Source organism: Mya arenaria, chromosome 11 (assembly GCF_026914265.1).
Source record: "Mya arenaria isolate MELC-2E11 chromosome 11, ASM2691426v1".
Lineage (NCBI taxonomy): Eukaryota > Metazoa > Mollusca > Bivalvia > Myida > Myidae > Mya > Mya arenaria.
Genome location: NC_069132.1, coordinates 53,728,644 through 53,749,110, shown reverse-complemented (window position 1 = coordinate 53,749,110; position 20,467 = coordinate 53,728,644). Strand labels below are relative to the sequence as shown.

At 35.6% G+C, this 20,467-nt stretch overlaps 1 protein-coding gene across 1 annotated transcript; it reads left to right on the top strand.

The window, feature by feature from the left end:
• The first annotated feature begins 92 nt into the window (after positions 1–92).
• LOC128207839 (beclin 1-associated autophagy-related key regulator-like) lies at positions 93–14,940 on the top strand. The gene is made up of 9 exons (XM_052911006.1): positions 93–290; positions 2,559–2,621; positions 3,174–3,216; positions 4,049–4,130; positions 6,281–6,515; positions 7,302–7,474; positions 9,089–9,239; positions 10,047–10,217; positions 11,674–14,940. Exons 1-9 carry the CDS (start codon positions 97–99, stop codon positions 11,957–11,959), a joined length of 1,398 nt encoding a protein of 465 aa, XP_052766966.1. The 5' UTR covers positions 93–96; the 3' UTR covers positions 11,960–14,940.
• The last annotated feature ends 5,527 nt before the right edge of the window (positions 14,941–20,467 follow it).

Sequence of the window (20,467 nt, the reverse complement as noted above, 5' to 3'; positions counted from 1 at the left end):
AAAATGACGCCGGGCAACAAAATTAATCTGCGCCACCTAAGAAAATTAAACCCAGTGAACCGGAAGTAAACAAATATGTACATGACGTAATTTGTTATGGAAGAAATCAGCTGTTCTGACACAGAAGCTCCGACAGAATTCAATACAAAGTCAATTTCACAAAGCTTAAGTGGCCTCTCCGTTGCTGTAGAAAGATGCCCCCTGTGTTCAGAAGCAAGACGACCATTCTACTGTAAAGGTTGTGTGAATGAAGGGCAATTCCACCACTCAACAGCAAGATATCCTGACAGGTAGTTTTCTTTACTAAAGAGAACAAAGACATGTTTTGAAGATCATTCCTGAATGACCTTCTCAAATTAACCTTAGAAAAGTAAAGGCTTAGTAAACTTATGTCCAGTTGAATAGTGAAGCACAACCCTATAATCTTTTGTCGAGCGGATAGGGAATTCCATATATAAATTATATTGCTGTTGCTACCATATAGTATATGGTTTAGAATGATGACATTGCCAAGGTTGACAGATATAATATGACCCAAATGAGGGGATGATATGGCCAAGATTTAAATACAATACAGCCCAGTTCAATGAATCATGTCAGGTTTGCGAACCAATTTAGGCCACAAGACTGGTATTTCGAACTAAGCTATTTCATATTTCAGTCTTTGCAGTTGTTTTTCATGATCTGTGCAATATTGACCACCAAATTGGACTGTATTGTCTTTCAACTGGGCCATATTGTTTTTTAACTGAGCCGTATTATCTGTCATCTGGGCCATATATGGACTGGCAATCTGAGCGGAGTTGCCATGGGATCATTGGCTTTTCTTAAAGAGCAAGAGCTCTAGTGATGGAGATTTTCACTCTTTTGAACGTCAGAGATTCTGGGTTCAATTCACTGCCATGTCATACAAAAACTGTGGTAAATGGTTGTCAAATGGTTACCAATTGTCGAGTTTTAGCTAAAGGGTTCGAAAGGGTGCTGCACCCTGTCCTGTTGTGGTATAACCCTTCTGCCCACAAGGAGACTAGCAAGTGTACACTTTTACCTTCATATAATTAAATGCTGTCAACTATTTATTTTGTTTCAATTAAATCTTATTATATGATTGTAAATACATACAAAGTTGATGTCACATTTTTGTCAGTAATGAACCCTTAAATATTCCTTCAACAAAACACAATCCTTTACCATTTCTGTCCAATTCAAAATGTTCCAAGTCCTTAACAGAGCAATAAAACTTGCCCTTTTCTCTCTTATCTCTTCTTCTGTAACATTGTGTCCTTTTTAAGACCCGGCTCAAACCCTAGCGATGATTGGATTGTTATGTTGCAAATTAATTAGCTCAGCTAGAAAATGGTGTTTCAAATGTTTAACTGTCTTTGTTTTCTCTTCATTTTAGGAGAAAATGTGACATTGCACTAAGGGAGACTCTAGACAAGTACAATCATACTACCACAGACAAAAAGACAAATTTTAATTTTGATATTAAAGCACACCCTTCTAAATTTGAGAATTTTTTGTTTGTTATAGTCTTGAAATGATGGAAAATGCATTAAATTGCATATGAAAACAAAAATATCTAGGGGGAGACACCCAAAACAAACCTTGTGAGAGGGGTGGACCCCTCCACACCCACCCCATTTACCCCTACACAACTGATGTAGCTTGCCCTTTTCAAAACTCTACCCTGCCCTTCAAATCCTGCCTTGAACACTGTTAATAGTATGACTACTCTGTTATGATGACTACTTAACTTAGAGAGCCTGACAAAACATCACATGGACAAATCCTCATGTCATTTTTGGTGCACAAAACCTCCCATATCATTTTGACAAAGTCGATAAAACATCTGAACTCATCTTATTATGGCTGATAAAGCATATTTTTCCATTAGAGTCCGTCAATGTTTGTCAGTATGGACACACATATATTACCATAACAAAGTGTGTTTTTTTCACATATTAAATTATATGATATCTAAATGTAAATGATTTTTACCTACAGTACATGTACATGATTGTTTTGTCCACAATGTAAAAATGATCTAGGATATTTTGTCCACCATGTCAAAATGATCTGGGCTGTTTTGTTCACCATGTCAAAATGATCTGGGATGTTTTGTCCACCATGTCAAAATGATCTGGGATGTTTTATCCACCCTATGAATATGATCTGGGATGTTTTATCCACCCTATGAATATGATCTGGGATGTTTTATCCACCCTATGAATATGATCTGGGATGTTTTATCCACTCTATGAATATGATCTGGGATGTTTTATCCACCCTGTGAATATGATCTGTGATGTTTTATCTATCCTATAAATATGATCTGGGATGTTTTATCCACCCTGTTAAAATGATCTGGGATGTTTTGTATAGCCTGTGAAAATGATCTGGGCTGTTTTGTCTACCCTGTGAATATGATCTGGGATGTTTTGTCCACCATGTCCAAATCATCTGGTGAATTAGTCCACCTAGTTAAACATGTTACATGACATGGGATGTTTTGTCCACGGGATGTTCAGTCCTACAATCCTTATCTTATATTGCAGTTACTTGGACAAGCAAAGAATATGGGAGCAGAAGAAAACCTTACGGGGTCATCTCCTCGAAGGGTGGGTAATCAGAAAATTGGATCGTTTACTCCTGAAGTTACTAGTATTTAGAATTTATTCATATATATATATATATATATATATATATATATATATATATATATATATAAAAATCTCTTTATTGTTTTAGTTTACATAAAATAGCAAAAACACACGTTATCAATACGAAGCAATACTTTTTTCTATATAATTTCTGAAATTGATATTTAATTATACAAAAATTACAGTATTGGTTTAAATTTCATTTTTGTGTGTACATATTTAATAATTTATGTGATGACTTTCCTATGCCTAACATAATATTAAGACTACATAATTTCATGTTCTTTTTAAAATACAATATAATGTATGTGATGAACATAAGTGATGATTTGCCATGCCTACCTAATATAACAACTCTATGTAATTTCATAATGTTCTTTTTAACATATTATTGAATAATGTATGTGCTGATATTCCTATATATATGCATACTTACTTATTAAGGACTTTATATAATTTCATTTTGTACTCTTTTTTTCATTTAAGCCCTATTCTTTTGTTTTATTTCAGTTTCAAAGAAAAATCTGCTCCAGTACAAAGGAAGATTGTGACAGTATGTGTATTTTCTTTTATATGTCGATATACGGTAATCTCAATGATGGCAATTGGGCTGGTTCAAATTCAGAAAAATATGTGAATTTTAAGTACTATATTTAGGTGTGACTGTGTAAAAAAAATGTATTGATTTTTTTTAGATAAAATAACATTTATCTTTTGCATAACTATTGAATATTTGCATACTGTCAGAACAGTTCTTATCTACCCTTAAATGCCATTAGCAATTGTATAATTATTGTAGCAAATAAGTAACATGGTAGTTCCTTGCTTCAGAAAACCGCCAAAATGTTATGTGTTTATAGACTGCTGTAGTTAACATTAATCCATAATCCAAATGTTGCTGCTTTTAAGTGTGACAATGATATTCAGACTTCACCTAAAAGTTATCAAAGGGAGAAAACGGAGCCTACCTACCCTATCTTGGGGGAAAAAGGATTTGAAACAAATGATATTTTGTTTGGCCTCTGCCCTCAAAGGGGCTAGATACCAGATGGTCCAAAAATCGGCGACTACATTATTTTCACCAAACAAGTCTAGAACAACCATGTTGCTATCTCATCTGTGTTTCCCAGTTTAAATCATATATTTCTATGAGTACAAAAAATATACTGACGCTATATTTAAATTTACATGGTAGACAACCCTGGTAAATATCAAATTTGAAAAATGTTCAAAAACTGCATGAGTCATAAGCGATGTGATACTTCAGTAAGTACAACTCAATGCCTTGTACACAATGATGTCAATTTTATGTAAGCTTTTAACAATTTTTTTTTTTTTTGTATCATCTCATGGTGTCCAGCCCCTTTAACATTATGCCTTTACAGAAGACACAAATAGACGAATGTAGACGAAACATTGAACTGCTGAAGACGTCACTTCAGGCTTCGAAACAGTTAGCCTTAAAAGGTAGGCTATTGTTTAAGTTACCGGTAACAATTTTCAATGTTTATGTTTGATGCAAACATTAAGTGAGAAAAATGTTAGGTTGCAAACAAAATGGTGGATTAGGAAAAATTACCTTTTCTGCCATTTTGTTTGCAACTGATTATTATTCTCACTTAATGTTTGTATCAAACGATATTATGGTACATCCTTTCCCCTGAATATATTATAAATAAATTTAGTGCTTAGTGAACAAACAAGCTTGTAATTTCTGCCTTGCTTAATGCTTTCTTGGTATGTTGAAAGTATTGCAAGCTTAGTCATGGTAAAAAATGTGAAAAGATATTATGTTAAGAAAAGCAAAGTTAATCATGCTTTTATTTCACCCAATTTTAACATCTGTAGTTTGCAATATCATTAACAAGTTGACAAAAAAACTCAGTTAAAAGCAGTTCAGCCTCATAATCCAGTGAGCTTCATGAATACTGTGAAATCATTTATGTATGTGGGCTTGAAATTTGGTGTGTGTTTTCTTTGAAAAATGAAAAATTTGTGGGTTCTTTTACTCCTGGTTTTTTATTTTTTTGGAAAACAATAATAATTGAAACTGCAATCTTCAAATTAACCATGCGCCGATCTCGTGCTATGAATCATCTATATCGCATAGTTTATGACACTACAGTGGGACAATATGTCAATAAGCGCAGATACCCGTGTCAATTGATAATCGCCTGATCGGTAAAGATCATAAATGATATCAAGGATATAAAATAGTGAAGCCATTAAATGTCAATTAAATGTTTTTGCAAACTGTTTGGGTGTTTAATTAAATAATCAATGAAATATTTGATCAAAGAAACAAAATCAAGTGTAAGTGCTCAAACACACAAGGTTAATAATCATCAGGTTATACATGCCCTTGTTTTATTGTTCTGGCAATGTCATACAAAAAAGGCTGAATGAAGTACTAATAATTAAATTGAATTTATTACCATGGAGGTTAAATAGTATATACAGGGATGTGATTTTGTCCGCGGATTCGTGGAATTCCGCGCATCTCATTGCCCAAGGGACTCCGCCCCCCCCCCAAAAATAAATAAATATATATATATATTTTATTTTTTTTTACCTGAAAAGAAATATTTGATTGCTTTCAGTTTAAGTAAGTACCCCAGTTTGCTTCACATTTAAAGTCAGGAGAGCCCTCAAAAGAGCTTCTAAAAAGCCATTTTTTTTCTACAGCAGTGCGGTTTTGACCCCAAGAGCCCCCCATAAACCCATGGCCGAAAATGTTTCAGCCCTCCAGCTGCCAGTTCAATCACATCCTGTATATAATATAAACCATATTAACAGGAAAATATATAATGATTTAGGTATTCAAAACTTAACACAAGTTGTACTAGTATACCGCGACCACATATATTTTGTGAATTAATGTATACCCTTTTACATCTAAAGACATTATGATTTCAGAATTAAAAGTGAAGTTTTAATTGGGATCTTACATAAGACAACCCATGAAATCCACGAAAACTAACATCCCACAAATATTTATGATTTCACAGTAATTGGTTTGGCCTAAATTAACAAATTCACAAAAGTCACTTTGACCCAAAATATGTTGTAGCCTTAAGGTTATATACTTTGATGTTATTTTTTCTTTACGGAATTAAAGGGTTAAGAAGTTAAAAATAAACTTCAGCATACCTACCTACCCACGCCTTACAAAACATGGGAAGGGTCAGTCTAAATGAAGTATTTTTTGCGGTGGCTTAAAGCTGCACTCTCACAGATATACCATTTTTGCAACTTTTTTTTATTTTTTGTCTTGGAAAGATCAAATTTTTGCGTAAAATACTGCAAATAAATGATATAAGAATGCTGACAAAAGATCAGTTCGTAGATTTTCATATTTCTATTAGAAAATTAATGTTTTATGGCTTAAACTGTTACTAACGGTTTTAGAAAAAAATGCATAAATCGATCAATTTTTGAACTTAAATATAAAAATCTGGGATCTAATTTTTTGTCAGCAGTCTTTTATAACTGGTTTCCATGGACTTTCCCAAAAATTGGCTTGTTCCAAGACAACAAAAAAAAAGTTCTCAAAACGTTCCATCTGTGAGAGTGCAGCTTTAATGGATTTCTTGTTTTTAACATTCTTGCTATCACAGGCAAATCGGCACAAGAGAGAATTCGGCGGGAAAACCTGATTCGATATGCAAAAGGGAAGAAACATCAGGAGAAAAAGAGGCGAATCATTGACTATATCGTCAAGGTGACTGATGCGATCGCCAAAAAGAGGGAAAAGTTGACGGAGCGCCAGGGAGAAGTCATGGAACTCAGGAAATCACGCATTGCAGATCTCACAACATATATATTTCCAGTGACAGCAGTTACGATGGAAAGGTGTATAAAAGATCTAGTATTTATATTTAAAATGATGTAATTACATGTTTTAGGTTATAATTAAGATGAAGTAATGCATAACTTGCACCCATAAAATTAAAATAGTGAAATTGAAAAATGTATAGGTGATTCCGGGTTTAGTACTCTTTTTATATATAAAACATAGGAAACATTGTACATAACATATGCCTTACACAGATTTTTATGAAAACTCTATTTTTCATGATTGTGTAAATATAGATTTCTTTACATCTCTTATGGGTAATACTTATTGAAATACGGTAGTCCTTCTATAAAACATACTTCATATTTAACTTCAAAAACAACTCAGAACGCCAATATCATTTCATGCATTTCAGATTTAATTCTGGTTTAAGCACTTGGGTAACCAACTGTACATGTACACATATAGTCAAACAACACAGTGGTATTTTCAAACTGAATAAAACAGGACTTATTTCTAAATCATACTACCATCATCCATGTTCTATAACTTATATTCATTTTAAATACGTATTTCTACCAATCCATAACTTTCAACACAAAATTTTAAACTTGAATGACAGTTACTCTTAATTCCTCCTGCACGAAACCATCTATTTTCCGCCACCTAGCGGATATAACGTTACATTTAAACGGAAATTAATTTTCTACTAATTCATATACATTATTGATTGGCTGAATTAAAATTTTAGTTTTTGAAATATAAAATTGAAATTAACTGATACACTGTACATAAACTATTGCCTATTAACTAACTGTTTATGTTGAATTTCACATGTATAGAAGTACAGGCGCTATGGGAGAGAGTGACGATGTATTGAAAGAGGCGTTACAGGAAGCCAGCCAGATGGCTTATGTGCGGGGCAGGTGGATAACGGCTAGTAGCAGCAGTCAGTACAAGATAGTAGCTCCAGTTCTGCCGTCAAATGGGGACTACTCTCAATATAATATTATGGGTAAGTACATTACAAGTATTTGAAGTGATTACTACTAAAGTCTTGTGTAATCCAGCCAGATGGCTTATGTGCTGGGCAGGTGGATAACCACTAGTAGCAGCAGTCAGTACAAGAAAGTAGCTCCAGAAGTGCCATCAAATGGGGACTACTCTCAATATAACTTTATGGGTAAGTACTTCACAGGTATTTGAAATGATTACTACTAAAATCTCGTGTAATCCAGCCAGATGGCTTATGTGCGGGGCAGGTGGATTACGGCTAGTTCCAGCAGTCAGTACAAGATAGTAGATCCAGTAGTGCCATCAAATGGGGACTACTCCCAATATAATATCATGGGTAAGTATTTCAGTAGATATTCAAAGTCATAACTACTAAAGTTTTGTGTAATACAGCCAGATGGCTTATGTGCGGGCCAGGTGGGTTATGGCTTGTAGCAGCAGTCAGTGCAAGATAGTAGCCTCAGTTCTGCCATCAAATGGGGACTACTCTCATTATAACATTATGGGTAAGTACTTCACAGATATTTGAAATGATTACTACTTGTGTAATCCAGCCAGATGGCTTATGTGCGGGGCGGGTGGATAACCGCTAGTAGCAGCAGTCAGTACAAGAAAGTAGCTCCAGTGGTGCCATCAAATGGGGACTACTCTCAATATAACATTATGGGTAAGTACTTCACAGATTATTGAAATGATTACTACTTGTGTAATCCAGCCAGATGGCTTATGTGCGGGGCAGGTGGATTACGGCTTGTACCAGCAGTCAGTACAAGAAAGTGGCTCCAGTACTGCCGTCAGATGGGGACTACTCTCAATATAATATTATGGGTAAGTATTTCAGTAGGTATTCAAAGTGATTACTACTAAAGTCTTGTGTAATACAGCCAGATGGCTTATGTGCGGGGCAGGTGGATTATGGCCAGTACCAGCAGTCACTACAAGATAGTGGCTCCAGTACTGCCGTCAAATGGAGACTACTCTCAATATAATATTATGGGTGAGTAATTTACAGGTATTTGAGGTGATTACTATTAAAGTCTTGTGTAATCCAGCCAGATGGCTTATGTGCGGGGCAGGTGGATTACGGCCAGTACCAACAGTCGCTACAAGAAAGTGGCTTCTTCCATTGAATAGAGATTATCTCACTATATGACCATAGGTAAGTACTTCACAGATATTTGAAAGTATCAGTAATTGTGTAATACAGCCAGAAGGCTTTTGTGCAGGCAGGGGGGAATACGGCCAGTACAAGTAGTCACTACAAGATAGTGGCTCCAGTACTTCTTTCATTAAATAGGGATTACCTCACTATATGAAAATAGGTAAGTACTTTACAGATATTTGAAACTATGACTTATTGTGTAAATAAGCAAGGCAGGTTGATTACAACCAGTACTAGCAGTCACTACAAGATACAGTGCTCCAGCTCGGCCTAAATAGCAGGGTGAGGCCCCCTGCTTCCCTTTTCCAGCACCCTGCTGCCGTTTAACTACACCCTGCTGATTCAATTTAACGTTCAAAAGGTCGAATTTTTCACTTACATGTGATTTTAGGAAAATTGGATAACCAGTAAAATTGCTTGTAAAATCTTTATCTATCCTCCACCACCTTTCAGTTGCTAAAGCTGCTGAGGAGGGCTCCAGGGAAGACACAAGCCACACAAGCCCAGGGAACACAATCATTGCGGGGCTTTGTCACACCTCACAGCTCCTCACACTTCTAGCTTACTTTCTCAGTGTCAGCCTGTACAAGAAACAGTGCTTCAGGTTAGTAGGGAACAACAATGTCACACCTCGCTGCTCCTCACACTTCTAGCGCACTTTCTCAGTGTCAGCCTGTACAAGAAACAGTGCTTCAGGTTAGTGGGGAACAACAATGTCACACCTCACAGCTCCTCACACTTCTAGCTTACTTTCTCAGTGTCAGCCTGTACAAGAAACAGTGCTTCAGGTTAGTAGGGAACAACAATGTCACACCTCACAGCTCCTAACACTTCTAGCTTACTTTCTCAGTGTCAGCCAGTACAAGAAACAGTGCTTCAGGTCAGTCCAAGCCACAATAATCGTGAGCCTGTGTAACACCTCATAGTCCTCGCACTTTAACCTCACCTTTTTAGTGTCAGCATGCACTGGACAATAGTGCTTTGGGCTAGTAGAATATCTAGGCCTCAATTGCAAACATTAAAGCTTATTGTGTCACCTGCATAAGTCACTTTATTTAAGGGCATCCCAAGTCAGATTTGGTAAAATGTAACATAACCCTTGGGATGATTTTGATACAATAACTTGGCACAGTCTTTGACACAAAAACGTTATACCAGAAAAGACATAAGGTTTCAGCTTTAAGGTCCAGGCCACTCACAGAGATAAAAAGTTCAAGGTCATTCACAAATGTAAAATAGGTCAAGGTCATTAACAGATGTAACAAGGGTCAAGGTCATTCACAGAGGTCAAACTTCTAAACTTCTGCTATTGTATTTCATCGAAATGACAATTATAATTTTTAATGAAAATGTTATATTATTATATGAGAAATCTAGCATTTCATTCTAACAAGATATTTTTACATTTCAGTGAATTCTGCTTGGATGAGGTTCCAGAACGCCAGTTTAATCGCTCGGTGTCGCGATTGAACAAGAACGTGCTGTACCTGTGTTTTTCCCAGGGTGTGAGCGCAGAGCGACTGGAGCCTAAACACACACCGCATAACTTGGTGGAACTGCTGAATCATAGTCAACTCGGCAGGTGCGTGAAAATACACTATTGGCTGATTGTTCTGAATTTTGTTTAAGCTAAAAGCGTAATAATGGCATCATTGATAAATTTCATTAGTGAAAAGTTTTATGATGTGCTTGTATATTCAAATGAGACAAGTGTATATAAAACAGTTGTCTCCAATCGTATTAGGAGTATTGCAGATCATATTCATATTCATAAAACTTCCAGAATAATACAGATAGAAAAGTAAACAATTATAATTACAACGTTATTAACTTTGACGAAATATCTGAATTAACTTTGACGAAATATCTGAATTAACTTTGACGAAATATCTGAATTAACTTTGATGAAATATCTGAATTAACTTTGACGAAATATCTGAATTAACTTTGACGAAATATCTGAATTAACTTTGACGAAATTCTGAACAATTGGCACAATATGTATATTTAAGAATAAAGATTTTTGTACTTTTTCTGTTACAACTTGGAGTATTAGTGGACATGTTTGCTATTATTGAGTAGTAAATTCATTTTTTTTTTTTATAGATTTCTATGGTTTTTAAACAATTTGAAGACCTCCTGTGGAAATATTTTTGGTCTGGTATTAGTAATGGGGGATATGTAGGTTAATTTTCCGATACCACTGACCTATCCAGCTACATTAACCCCAGCAAGAGTATCAGTCTTGTAAGGATGTGGGGCACAGACGTAATGTATATATCCATGGTACAACATATAGAAACATGAAAAAGAGATAATTAAAAAAACAAACAATCTTTTATATATATACATATATAATATATATATGAAATGTTGCAACATGTTTTATTCGCATGTATTTTATGTATTATGAGGAATAATGATAGTTTGATGAAAATCAATCATAGATAATAAGAATCGATTATAGTCAATGTTATGTGCCCAGCGATGATTATTTAAATATGTTTCATCACCACGGTCTAACTTGCCTTAAGCATTTATCATTTTCTGCAGGGCTTCCGTTAAAGCAAGTTTGGAAGTATATTACTCCCTAGAAATGGGTTAAAACCAAAATTGATTCCTTGGAAGTACAAAAAATCAAAACCTGGTGTGAAGTTATTTTTCATTGTCACAATTTCGATCAGTCTTTAAGTAAAATGAATTATTATAATATAAGTCTGTTAATTGAGCAAGTCAAAAATGCAAATTATTTGATATTTAACTTACTAGTTGAAAAAATTGCAGAAAAAAAGTATTATATTAGGGAGACTAGAACTTGCAAACTTCAGCGAAAAAAATTCAAAACTGATGGACAGGAAGTTCATACTTCCAGTTTCAAATTCTTAATGGAAGCCCTGAATACTGTTTATGAAACTGTTCAGGATGTGTTGTACTGAAACCAGAAAAATATGGATGACAAACATGTACATGTTCATAACATAACAGTTTTTAAGTTTTAAATGGTTCTGGCTTTCAATGTTTAAATGATTACTTTCCAGGATTGGCTGGTTTGATGTTGAGCAAGATATGATGGATTCAGTCGAGGATTCAAATGGACAATCGGACGAGAGTGACGATGATTTTAACAACTGTGCGAAAGGGGAGCTGGACTCAGGGGATTGGGAGACTGTACCGGACAACATCCCCCTCCCCTCAGCTGCCACTCAGCCAGAGTCCTTGCAAGCCCTTGGATACGTATCCCAGGATATGACAGACTCAGCCCTCACCGCCAGCAGTGTTCTCTCCTCTGCTTTCAGCACTTTTGGGTCTTACTTCAGGAGATGATTGGTTTTATTGTTTTTTGGGCAAATTGTTCAGAACTTTGTTTAAAGGCCTAGTTTAAGGAATGTTTGACATGATAATCCCCTGCTGTGCATCTCCTGATACTCAGATCTGAGATCTGATAAGAGGGATCAAGGCAAGTAGATTAAGATCAATAAACAGAGGCTGTGTACTATACACATATTATTTATTATTTTTTTTTTTGGGGGGGGGGTGTCACTAAGTCTTATAGATGGCTTAAACTAGGCCATAAAGTAAACAACGTGATAAACAACATCATTGCCACGTTTACGTTTAAAGATAAAACATTATCTGATGTGCTCATATATTTCAATAAGACTAACACAGCTGAACATCTTTTTCAAATATTTGAGAAACACTACAAATCACAAATATATCAGTGAAATTCAAAGAGCAGTAAAGAGACACAATGATATTAGCAACTATGTTAACTTTGAAGTTCTGAGCAATCGGCCTATAGCTTCGTTTTTATAAGATTTTAGCAGGGATATAAAAAAATTCAGCAGATTATTCAGTCTTTGAAATTAGTTTAGCTTTATGCTGGTATTTGTTTGAAAACCCAAAACAACAATAAGCAGACATGACATGTTGAGTCATGACATGTTGTAGCTTGTGACCTCTTATCTACCGTTTTTAGCTTGTCTATTTTTGGAATCAAAAAGTTGAAGTTTTTTCATAGCCTTGGAGTCATTGCCATTGACATCATTTATGTGCAAAGAACATTTGACATAACGAATAAAACTTCAAGATATTCAAACATATTTAATAAAACTTCAAGATATTCGAACGAAACTTGGTACAGACGTTGATGGAGACAATATGAATGTGAACTGCAAGGCCCATAACTCTTGCTTCAATTATTGAAGTGATGTTTGAAAAGCAACAGACAATTGCTTGTGCTTTCCCTGCAGTTTTCTCATCCATCTGTTAATGTCTCAGACTGTGCTGATTTTAAAGATTACAACGAACATGCCTTACAACCATCTTCTGAAAACGAACAGTCACATCTTAAACATCATTTTCTTTTCTCCTATAAACAGGGCATTAAATTATTCTTAACAAAATGATTATTTGTACATGTAATTGACCTCTGTATAGGTAAACATTCAATTCAATTTTTGTTTACCTACAATATTGTATATTTTTGCATTCAATGAGAAATAATCATGCAGCAGGGATGACCAAATGATGTAAATCTAGCATTTAGAACATAGTGTTAACGCTCATGTCTCAGCCAATGGAATCGCTTGATAGAATTCTGATTTAATAATTTAGAAAGCCTGTGATGACTCCCAACACTATGTATTGTACACATGGAAAAAACTGAACAAAACTTCGCTGAAATATCAGGCATGTTTTTCATTTCACTGTAAATTTTAGATATGCTTTCTTATATGTCTGAACAAAAGCATTGGATATTGTTATTTGCCTTCTCATATGATTTGGTTACATGTACGGTAGATTTATATTGTTGTCATACTTGGTGTCATCAAACTTTTTGGGGTTTTGTTTTCAATGTTCATCTTGGCATACCTAGGGTTGGAGCCAGGTTTTTAAAAAGGACAGTGCTGCAGGAAAGGGACAGGGTGCTGCAGAAAAGGGACAGGGTGCTGCAGGAAAGGGACAGGGTGCTGAGGGAGAAAAGGGCACATTTTATCAGACTATGAAGAACTTGAATGTAATGATTTTGAATTTTTTAGGATAAAGTAATATCAGGTTTCAACTGCCAATATGTAAAATGTGTATGTATTCATAATCAAAATATACAGGGCAAGTTTTAAACATTTTTTTAATTTTTTTAACAGTCTTAACAGTTTATTCTATGAAGGCAATCAGGTGCCCATGCTGGTCCTCCTGGGGGCAGAAAGGTTCTACCAAATATTGACAGAGTGTTCAATGTAGGAAATGGGCATGAACATCTTATTTATTTAGGGGTTCAACTGGTCTACATTAGATAACAGTGACTTTTATATCTTAAAATGTTTGTTAGAGCCTGCAAAATATGGAACAATATTTTGTTTTTACCAAAATTGCTGGAGTCTCCAAATTTTTTTAAAAAATGGCGTCCAAGATGGCCGCCAAAAAAAATGAAAAATACCCAAGTTTATTTGATGTTCTACTGAATTTCATTTATGGTATAAAAAAGCGATTTTTGGGATTGATATGCATTGCAGTATGTGTAAATGAGCTATAACTCGAGCATACATACATGTTAACACAAAGAGTTGTTGTTTTGTCGTAGCATACATGACATTGTATGCGCCATTTGTTATTGTTTATGTCTTTATTTTCATCAAAGCATTATGAATGCAATTTTTAAGTGTTGTTAAAATAATTACATGGATTAAGAATCTAAAATCGTTCATGTTTTAAACAATCATCATTTTGTATGTTTACATGTAATATATAATAAACTTTCAAACATAATTTAAAAGTTTTACTTTAAAAATATTTTGTTAATACTATGTATTATTTTATATGGAGTAATCAAATATTGAATGATCAATGCATCTCATCCAATAATTCAGTAAAACTGCCAGATATTGATGCTTTGTATTTGTTAATGATAGCAATAAAGGTTGGCATTTCTTTAATGAACTTAAGGGGACATATGTTTATCTGTATGAATCAGCTTAAATATGATATTAGGGGTATACATGGTCCACACATTTTCTTATACCCTTCAGTTTATGAATTGTTATAGTTTTATGTTGAAGTTATGTTTAGTGCCATCCTTTACACCACAGCATATTCAAAACCTATTATGAATATCCTGGGGTGTCGAGGATGGCTAAGTGTTCAAATAGTGAAAACTTGAACTCAAAACTGCCTTGTCTATGTTACAAATATTATTGTGATAACTTGGTTTCTCTTTGCATTGAATGTGCAATGATAATATCTGACAATTCTAAATGTAAATATTTATTACAAGCATTTTTATGGTATTAAATTTTTATGATGCATTTTGTACTGTTTTTAGTTTATCTGTTTTTCAAAGAAACAGCCATGGTATTGTCAAGGTGCTTTTGTCATCATGCGAAGATTTTAATCTTGGCCATCCTTTGTAAAGCAGTCCAGATTTTCAAATGAAAAATTGTAGCAAGATCCATAACTCTTGCTTTGATCATTGTTGAGTGACAAAACTTGTTCAACTGAAAAACATACAAGCGTTGGCATTGACTCTGCGTTTCACTTAACATTCACTTGATAACAAGCAAAGATCTCTTAAAAGACAATTCAGAATGTATTGTAGAGAAATCGTTTTCATGCACCCCAAAGGGAGAACATATATAGACCACTGTGTCCAGTCATCCGCAACACCCTCGTCAGGGGAATAACATAAAAACTAAAGCTAGTTTTCAATGGAATTTGAAACATGGACAGATGGCAATATACACAAGTGCAGTGAGGAAGAACCATAATACTGGCTGCATTCATTGCTAAATTATCTCCCATTTTACTTTTATAGAAAACATTAATTCAAAAGCTGTTTTTCCGGACCATAACTCAAGAAGTATGGAATGGATTTAAATGAAACTTGGAATGTACATATATAACAATGAGAGGGAGTGCAGTATACAAAAGCTTTAATCCTTCCATCCAGTGCACAAGAGTCATGTGTCAGTTTTAAACATTTTAAAAATAACTGCCCTTTGTTTCTTTAAAGTTCACTTAAGAAATAAGTGCTAAATGGTGAGCTATTATGAACGGGGAATTCGGTCGTCTGACATCAACATTTTTCTTCACACAACTTGTCCTAAACCACTAGGCAAATCTTAACCAAATTTCACCAGAATGTTCCTTGGATAGTTCTCTTCCAGATTCCTCAAGATGAAATGGTTCCATGTAGACCTCCTGAAAAACTTCCCCTCAAAATCCGCTGGTCGGATTTCAAAAGAGCTTCACAGAAATTTTCCTGAAATGGCCCATTATCAAATTCCTTTAAACCATGTTAAAACTGCCTACTATGGGCAGGGCTGGTTTTCACTATATGACTAAGTTGTACATGTAGACATAACAAGGTATCAGGCAATATCTCCCCTTAAAATCTCTGAGACCTTTGATATTTGGAATGTAGTACTTCACCAAAATTGTTCACATTATGCCCAGCGAGTCTTAGGTTTAGAATAATCTTTGAAAAATTTCTCTGAAACTGCAAAGCAGATCCTATGTATTTGGTCTGTTTAGTGGTTAGTTTCTACAAACAGCCAAAGTACCCAATGGCAGTCTTAGCAACCAATAACTTCCCTAGCAACCAATGACTTTCTTATCAACCACTTACTAAGCAACCAATGATTTCTAAGCAACCTATGACTTCCTTAGCTTCCATTTTCTTCCTTACCAACCAGCCATCTCCTTAGCAACCAATATTTTTTTTTTGCAACCGATGACTTCATTATCAACCTCTTACTTACTAAGCAACCATTGACCTCCTCAGCAACCAATAATATGCTTAGCAACAAATTAATTCCTTACCAACCAATGACCTCCTTGGCAACCATTTGCTTTCAAAGCCAGTATCCAACTAGAGATTGCTTTTTTGAAAAAGCCCTTGTCTACCCTATTGTGTGGTCGTAGCTGAGAAAAAAATAAATGATGGACATGAAATTTGTAATTTTGGACTGGAGACGAACCAACAGTGAAGTTTGGTTTAATCACCCGTATTAAATATTGAACATCTACTGCATAAGATCAGTGATCTAAGAATATTAAGACTTAATGTGATGGATGGATGTAAGAAGTACCATTTTGTTTTATTTCAATCTGGAGTATGCAATCACCACTGGTTTTGTGGAAAGCTGACGACTGCATATGCGATGTCATGGTAGCTGTTAACAGTTATGTATTGGAATTACACCAGATTCTTTGCAGTTCACTTTTTTAATATATATATGATCTAGAAGGGTCCTCTGTGCAGTTGTTGGCTGTGTGATGATCTGTAAGTAATTGCACATGCATGTGTTCAAGTCAGAATTAGATGTTATAATGAGGTCAATATTAAAATCACCAACAATAATAGCTCTTTCACTGTGAGTCTTATGTAGGAGTTTGGTGACCAACTTGCATACCAAGTTTGAAGTTCCTGGGTGCAAGCGTTCTTAAGTTACTTAGCGGTAACCGTTTCTTCACCTCAAGGTCAAGGCAACCTTGACTTACTGATCTCAAAATCAATAGGGGGTCATCTACTAGTCATGACCAACTAGCATACCAAGTATGAAGTTCCTGGGTGCAAGCTTTCTTTATTTATTGAGCGGAAACGAAGTGTGACGCACAGACTGACGGACTGACTGACTGACTGATGGACTGATCACAAAATCAATAGGGGTCATCTACTTGTCATGACCAACTTGCATATCAAGTATGAAGTTCCTGGGTGCAAGCGTTCTTAAGTTACTGAGCGGTAACCGTTTCTTCACCTCAAGGTCTCGGCGACCTTGACCTTTGACCTACTGATCTCAAAATCAATAGGAGTCATCTACTAGTCATGACCAACTAGCATATCAAGTATGAAGTTCCTGGGTGCAAGCGTTCTTTAGTTAATGAGTGGAAACCATTTCTTCACCTCAAGGTCACAGTGAACTTGACCTACTGATCTCAAAATCAATAGGGGTCATCTACTAGTCATGACCAACTAGCATACCAAATATGAAGTTCCTGGGTACAAGCGTTCTTTAGTTATTGAGCAAAAACAATTTTTAAGCTTAAGGTCACCGCCAACATTTTACCTGAAAGTAACAGCAACCTTGACCTTTGACCTTTTGATCTCAAAATCAATAGAGGTCATCTACTAGTCATGAACAACTAGTATACCAAGTATGAAGTTCCTGGACCCAAAGGATCTTTAGTTATTGAGCGGAAACCGTTTTTTCACCTCTAGATTACCGCGACCTTGACCTTTGACCTACTGATCACAAAATCAGTAGGGGTCATCTACTAGTCATGACCAACCAGCATACCAAGTATGAAGTTCCTGGGTCTAAGCGCTCTATAGTTATAGAACGGAAACGAAGTGTGACGTACAGACTGAAGGACTGACGGACAGGGCAAAAACAATATGTCTCCCCATGAGGGAGACATAATAACTAAATTCTTTATCAAACACTTTCTTCCTTAGCATTCACCTACATCTGTATCAACCAATGACTCCCTAAGCAACCACTGACTTTCATAGCAACTGTTGGCTTCCATTGCCATAACATTTGTCAGCCGGCTGTCTCCCACAACCAGCTGACAATGTCTTGACTTCCCTAGAAATACTACTGATTTCCATTCACAAGGACCAACCTCCTTCTCAATCATCAAATTACTCGAAAACCACTTACCTGTTGGCAAGCAGCAACATCCTAAATGACCACCGACTTGTTGGTAATTTTAATCAGGTGAGCGATAAATGGTCATCTAGGCCCTCTTATTTCTTGTCTTGCTAGTGCATGTTCTTATGACCTCTCCTGCTTTAATATTGAACACTCACTCCAAATGTTGTTTGTCTGCTCTTTTATTCCACAAAATATATGAATTGTTTCATAATCACTTTACACAAACATTACACAGGTGCTTACATCCCCAACCAACTTCTTACTATGTATACATGGTGCAGATGGTTGTTTAAAACAAGAGGCCCAAAAGGACCTATGCTCTACTGGCATGGCTTTTGTGGTCATATCAATCCAGAGCATGTATGTATGGGTAAAAGGCAACAGACATATAGTTTATGTTTTGTGTTTGGGTTACCTGAAAACGTAGCACGTTCAACATCTGAGCCCAAAAAGTATTGTCAGCAGATTAGTTGCATGAACTATTTTAATATGTGCCAAGTAAAAGTCATCTGACAAAAAAAATGCTTTCAAAACTGTACTCATAGTAAAATTTTCTGTAGTTTTAAAAGTTAAAAAAACTTGGTCAAAAGGTCAAAGTCAAGGGCATCCTAGGACAACATTGATCAATTTGAACAAACATTCACAATCAATTGTGCTGAGATGGATGCACGAACACACAAAAAGATTTTCAAACCTTTCCAGATTTATGTTTACCAAACCTGTGAACCCTGGGTGTGGCCAGTAATGACACCAGGTGCATAACTTAAACATTCACAACCAATTTTGTTAATATGAATGCGCAAACTACAGAACTTAAAGCTAAAAAATGGCCTTTGGGCTTTCAACAAGAACAAGGCAGAGTAATTCACAAAATCAGCTGCAGAAGCAAAAAGCAAATTGTCTCTCAAAATCTTAGACTTGCAAATTGTCTCCCTTAACTCTAGACTTGAATTTACATGTACATGTAAACTTGGCTAAAAATAGAATTCGCTCATGCAGACCTGGCTAAAAATAGAGAGCATTTCTTTAAAACTTTCATGGCCCATAATCTAGGCATTCATGGGCGGATCTGGCTGGTTTTCGAAAGGAACCGAGCTCTAATGGATATCTAGATACTGTACAAGTTTCATTGAGATACAATAAAAACTGAAGACTGTATCGTGTTCACAACCAATTGTTTACAACCAATTGTTTACACAATAGCATTTTTTTATACTATCAAGGGCCATAATCTAGGCATGCATGGGCGGATCTGGCTGGTTTTCGAAAGGAACCCAGCTCTAATGGATATCTAAATACTGTACAAGTTTCATTGAGATACAATCAAAACTGAAGACTGTATCGTGTTCACAAGCAATTGTTTACACAATAGCATTTTTTATACTATCAAGGGCCATAATCTAGGCATGCATGGGCGGATCTGGCTGGTTTTCGAAAGGAACCGAGCTCTAATGGATATCTAGATACTGTACAAGTTTCATCGAGATACAATCAAAACTGAAGACTGTATCGTGTTCACAAGCAATTGTTTACAGACGCATGGACGCACGGACGCACAGATGCACATACTACGTACACATTACCATCGCATAAGCTCTTCTGGCCTTTGGCCAGTAGAGCTAAAAAATAATCTGAATTTGTACAGTTTGGGAGCAGACACATTTTCCACAATAGGTTTGCAAAAAGGTTTCCTTGACCTACTGACCTTAAAACTTATAGGGTCACCTACTGGGCATGATCACTGATACTACTTGGTTCAAGTTTCATAGGATTCAAGCATCTTGGATATTTATAAAACCATTTTTCTTGTAATGATCACTATGATCTTGACCTACTGACCTAAAAACCAATAGGTGTTAAATCTATTGTTCATAACTAACCTGTATGTGAAGTTTGAGGACTTCAAAAATGTTGTTCACCAGTTATTTATCGAAAAAGGTTTTTTCTTACAAAGGTCACCCACAAACATAACTTTCTGACCCCAATATCAGTAGGGGTAATCTATTGCCAATGACCAATGCATACAAAGTTTGAGGACTAAAACAAGTCATTTACTAAGCTATTATTTACAAACAGTTTTTCTCATAAAGATCAACACAATCTTGACCTACCAACTCAAAAAAGGTAAGCAACTGACCATGACTTATGTGCATACAAAGTTTGAAGACCCATG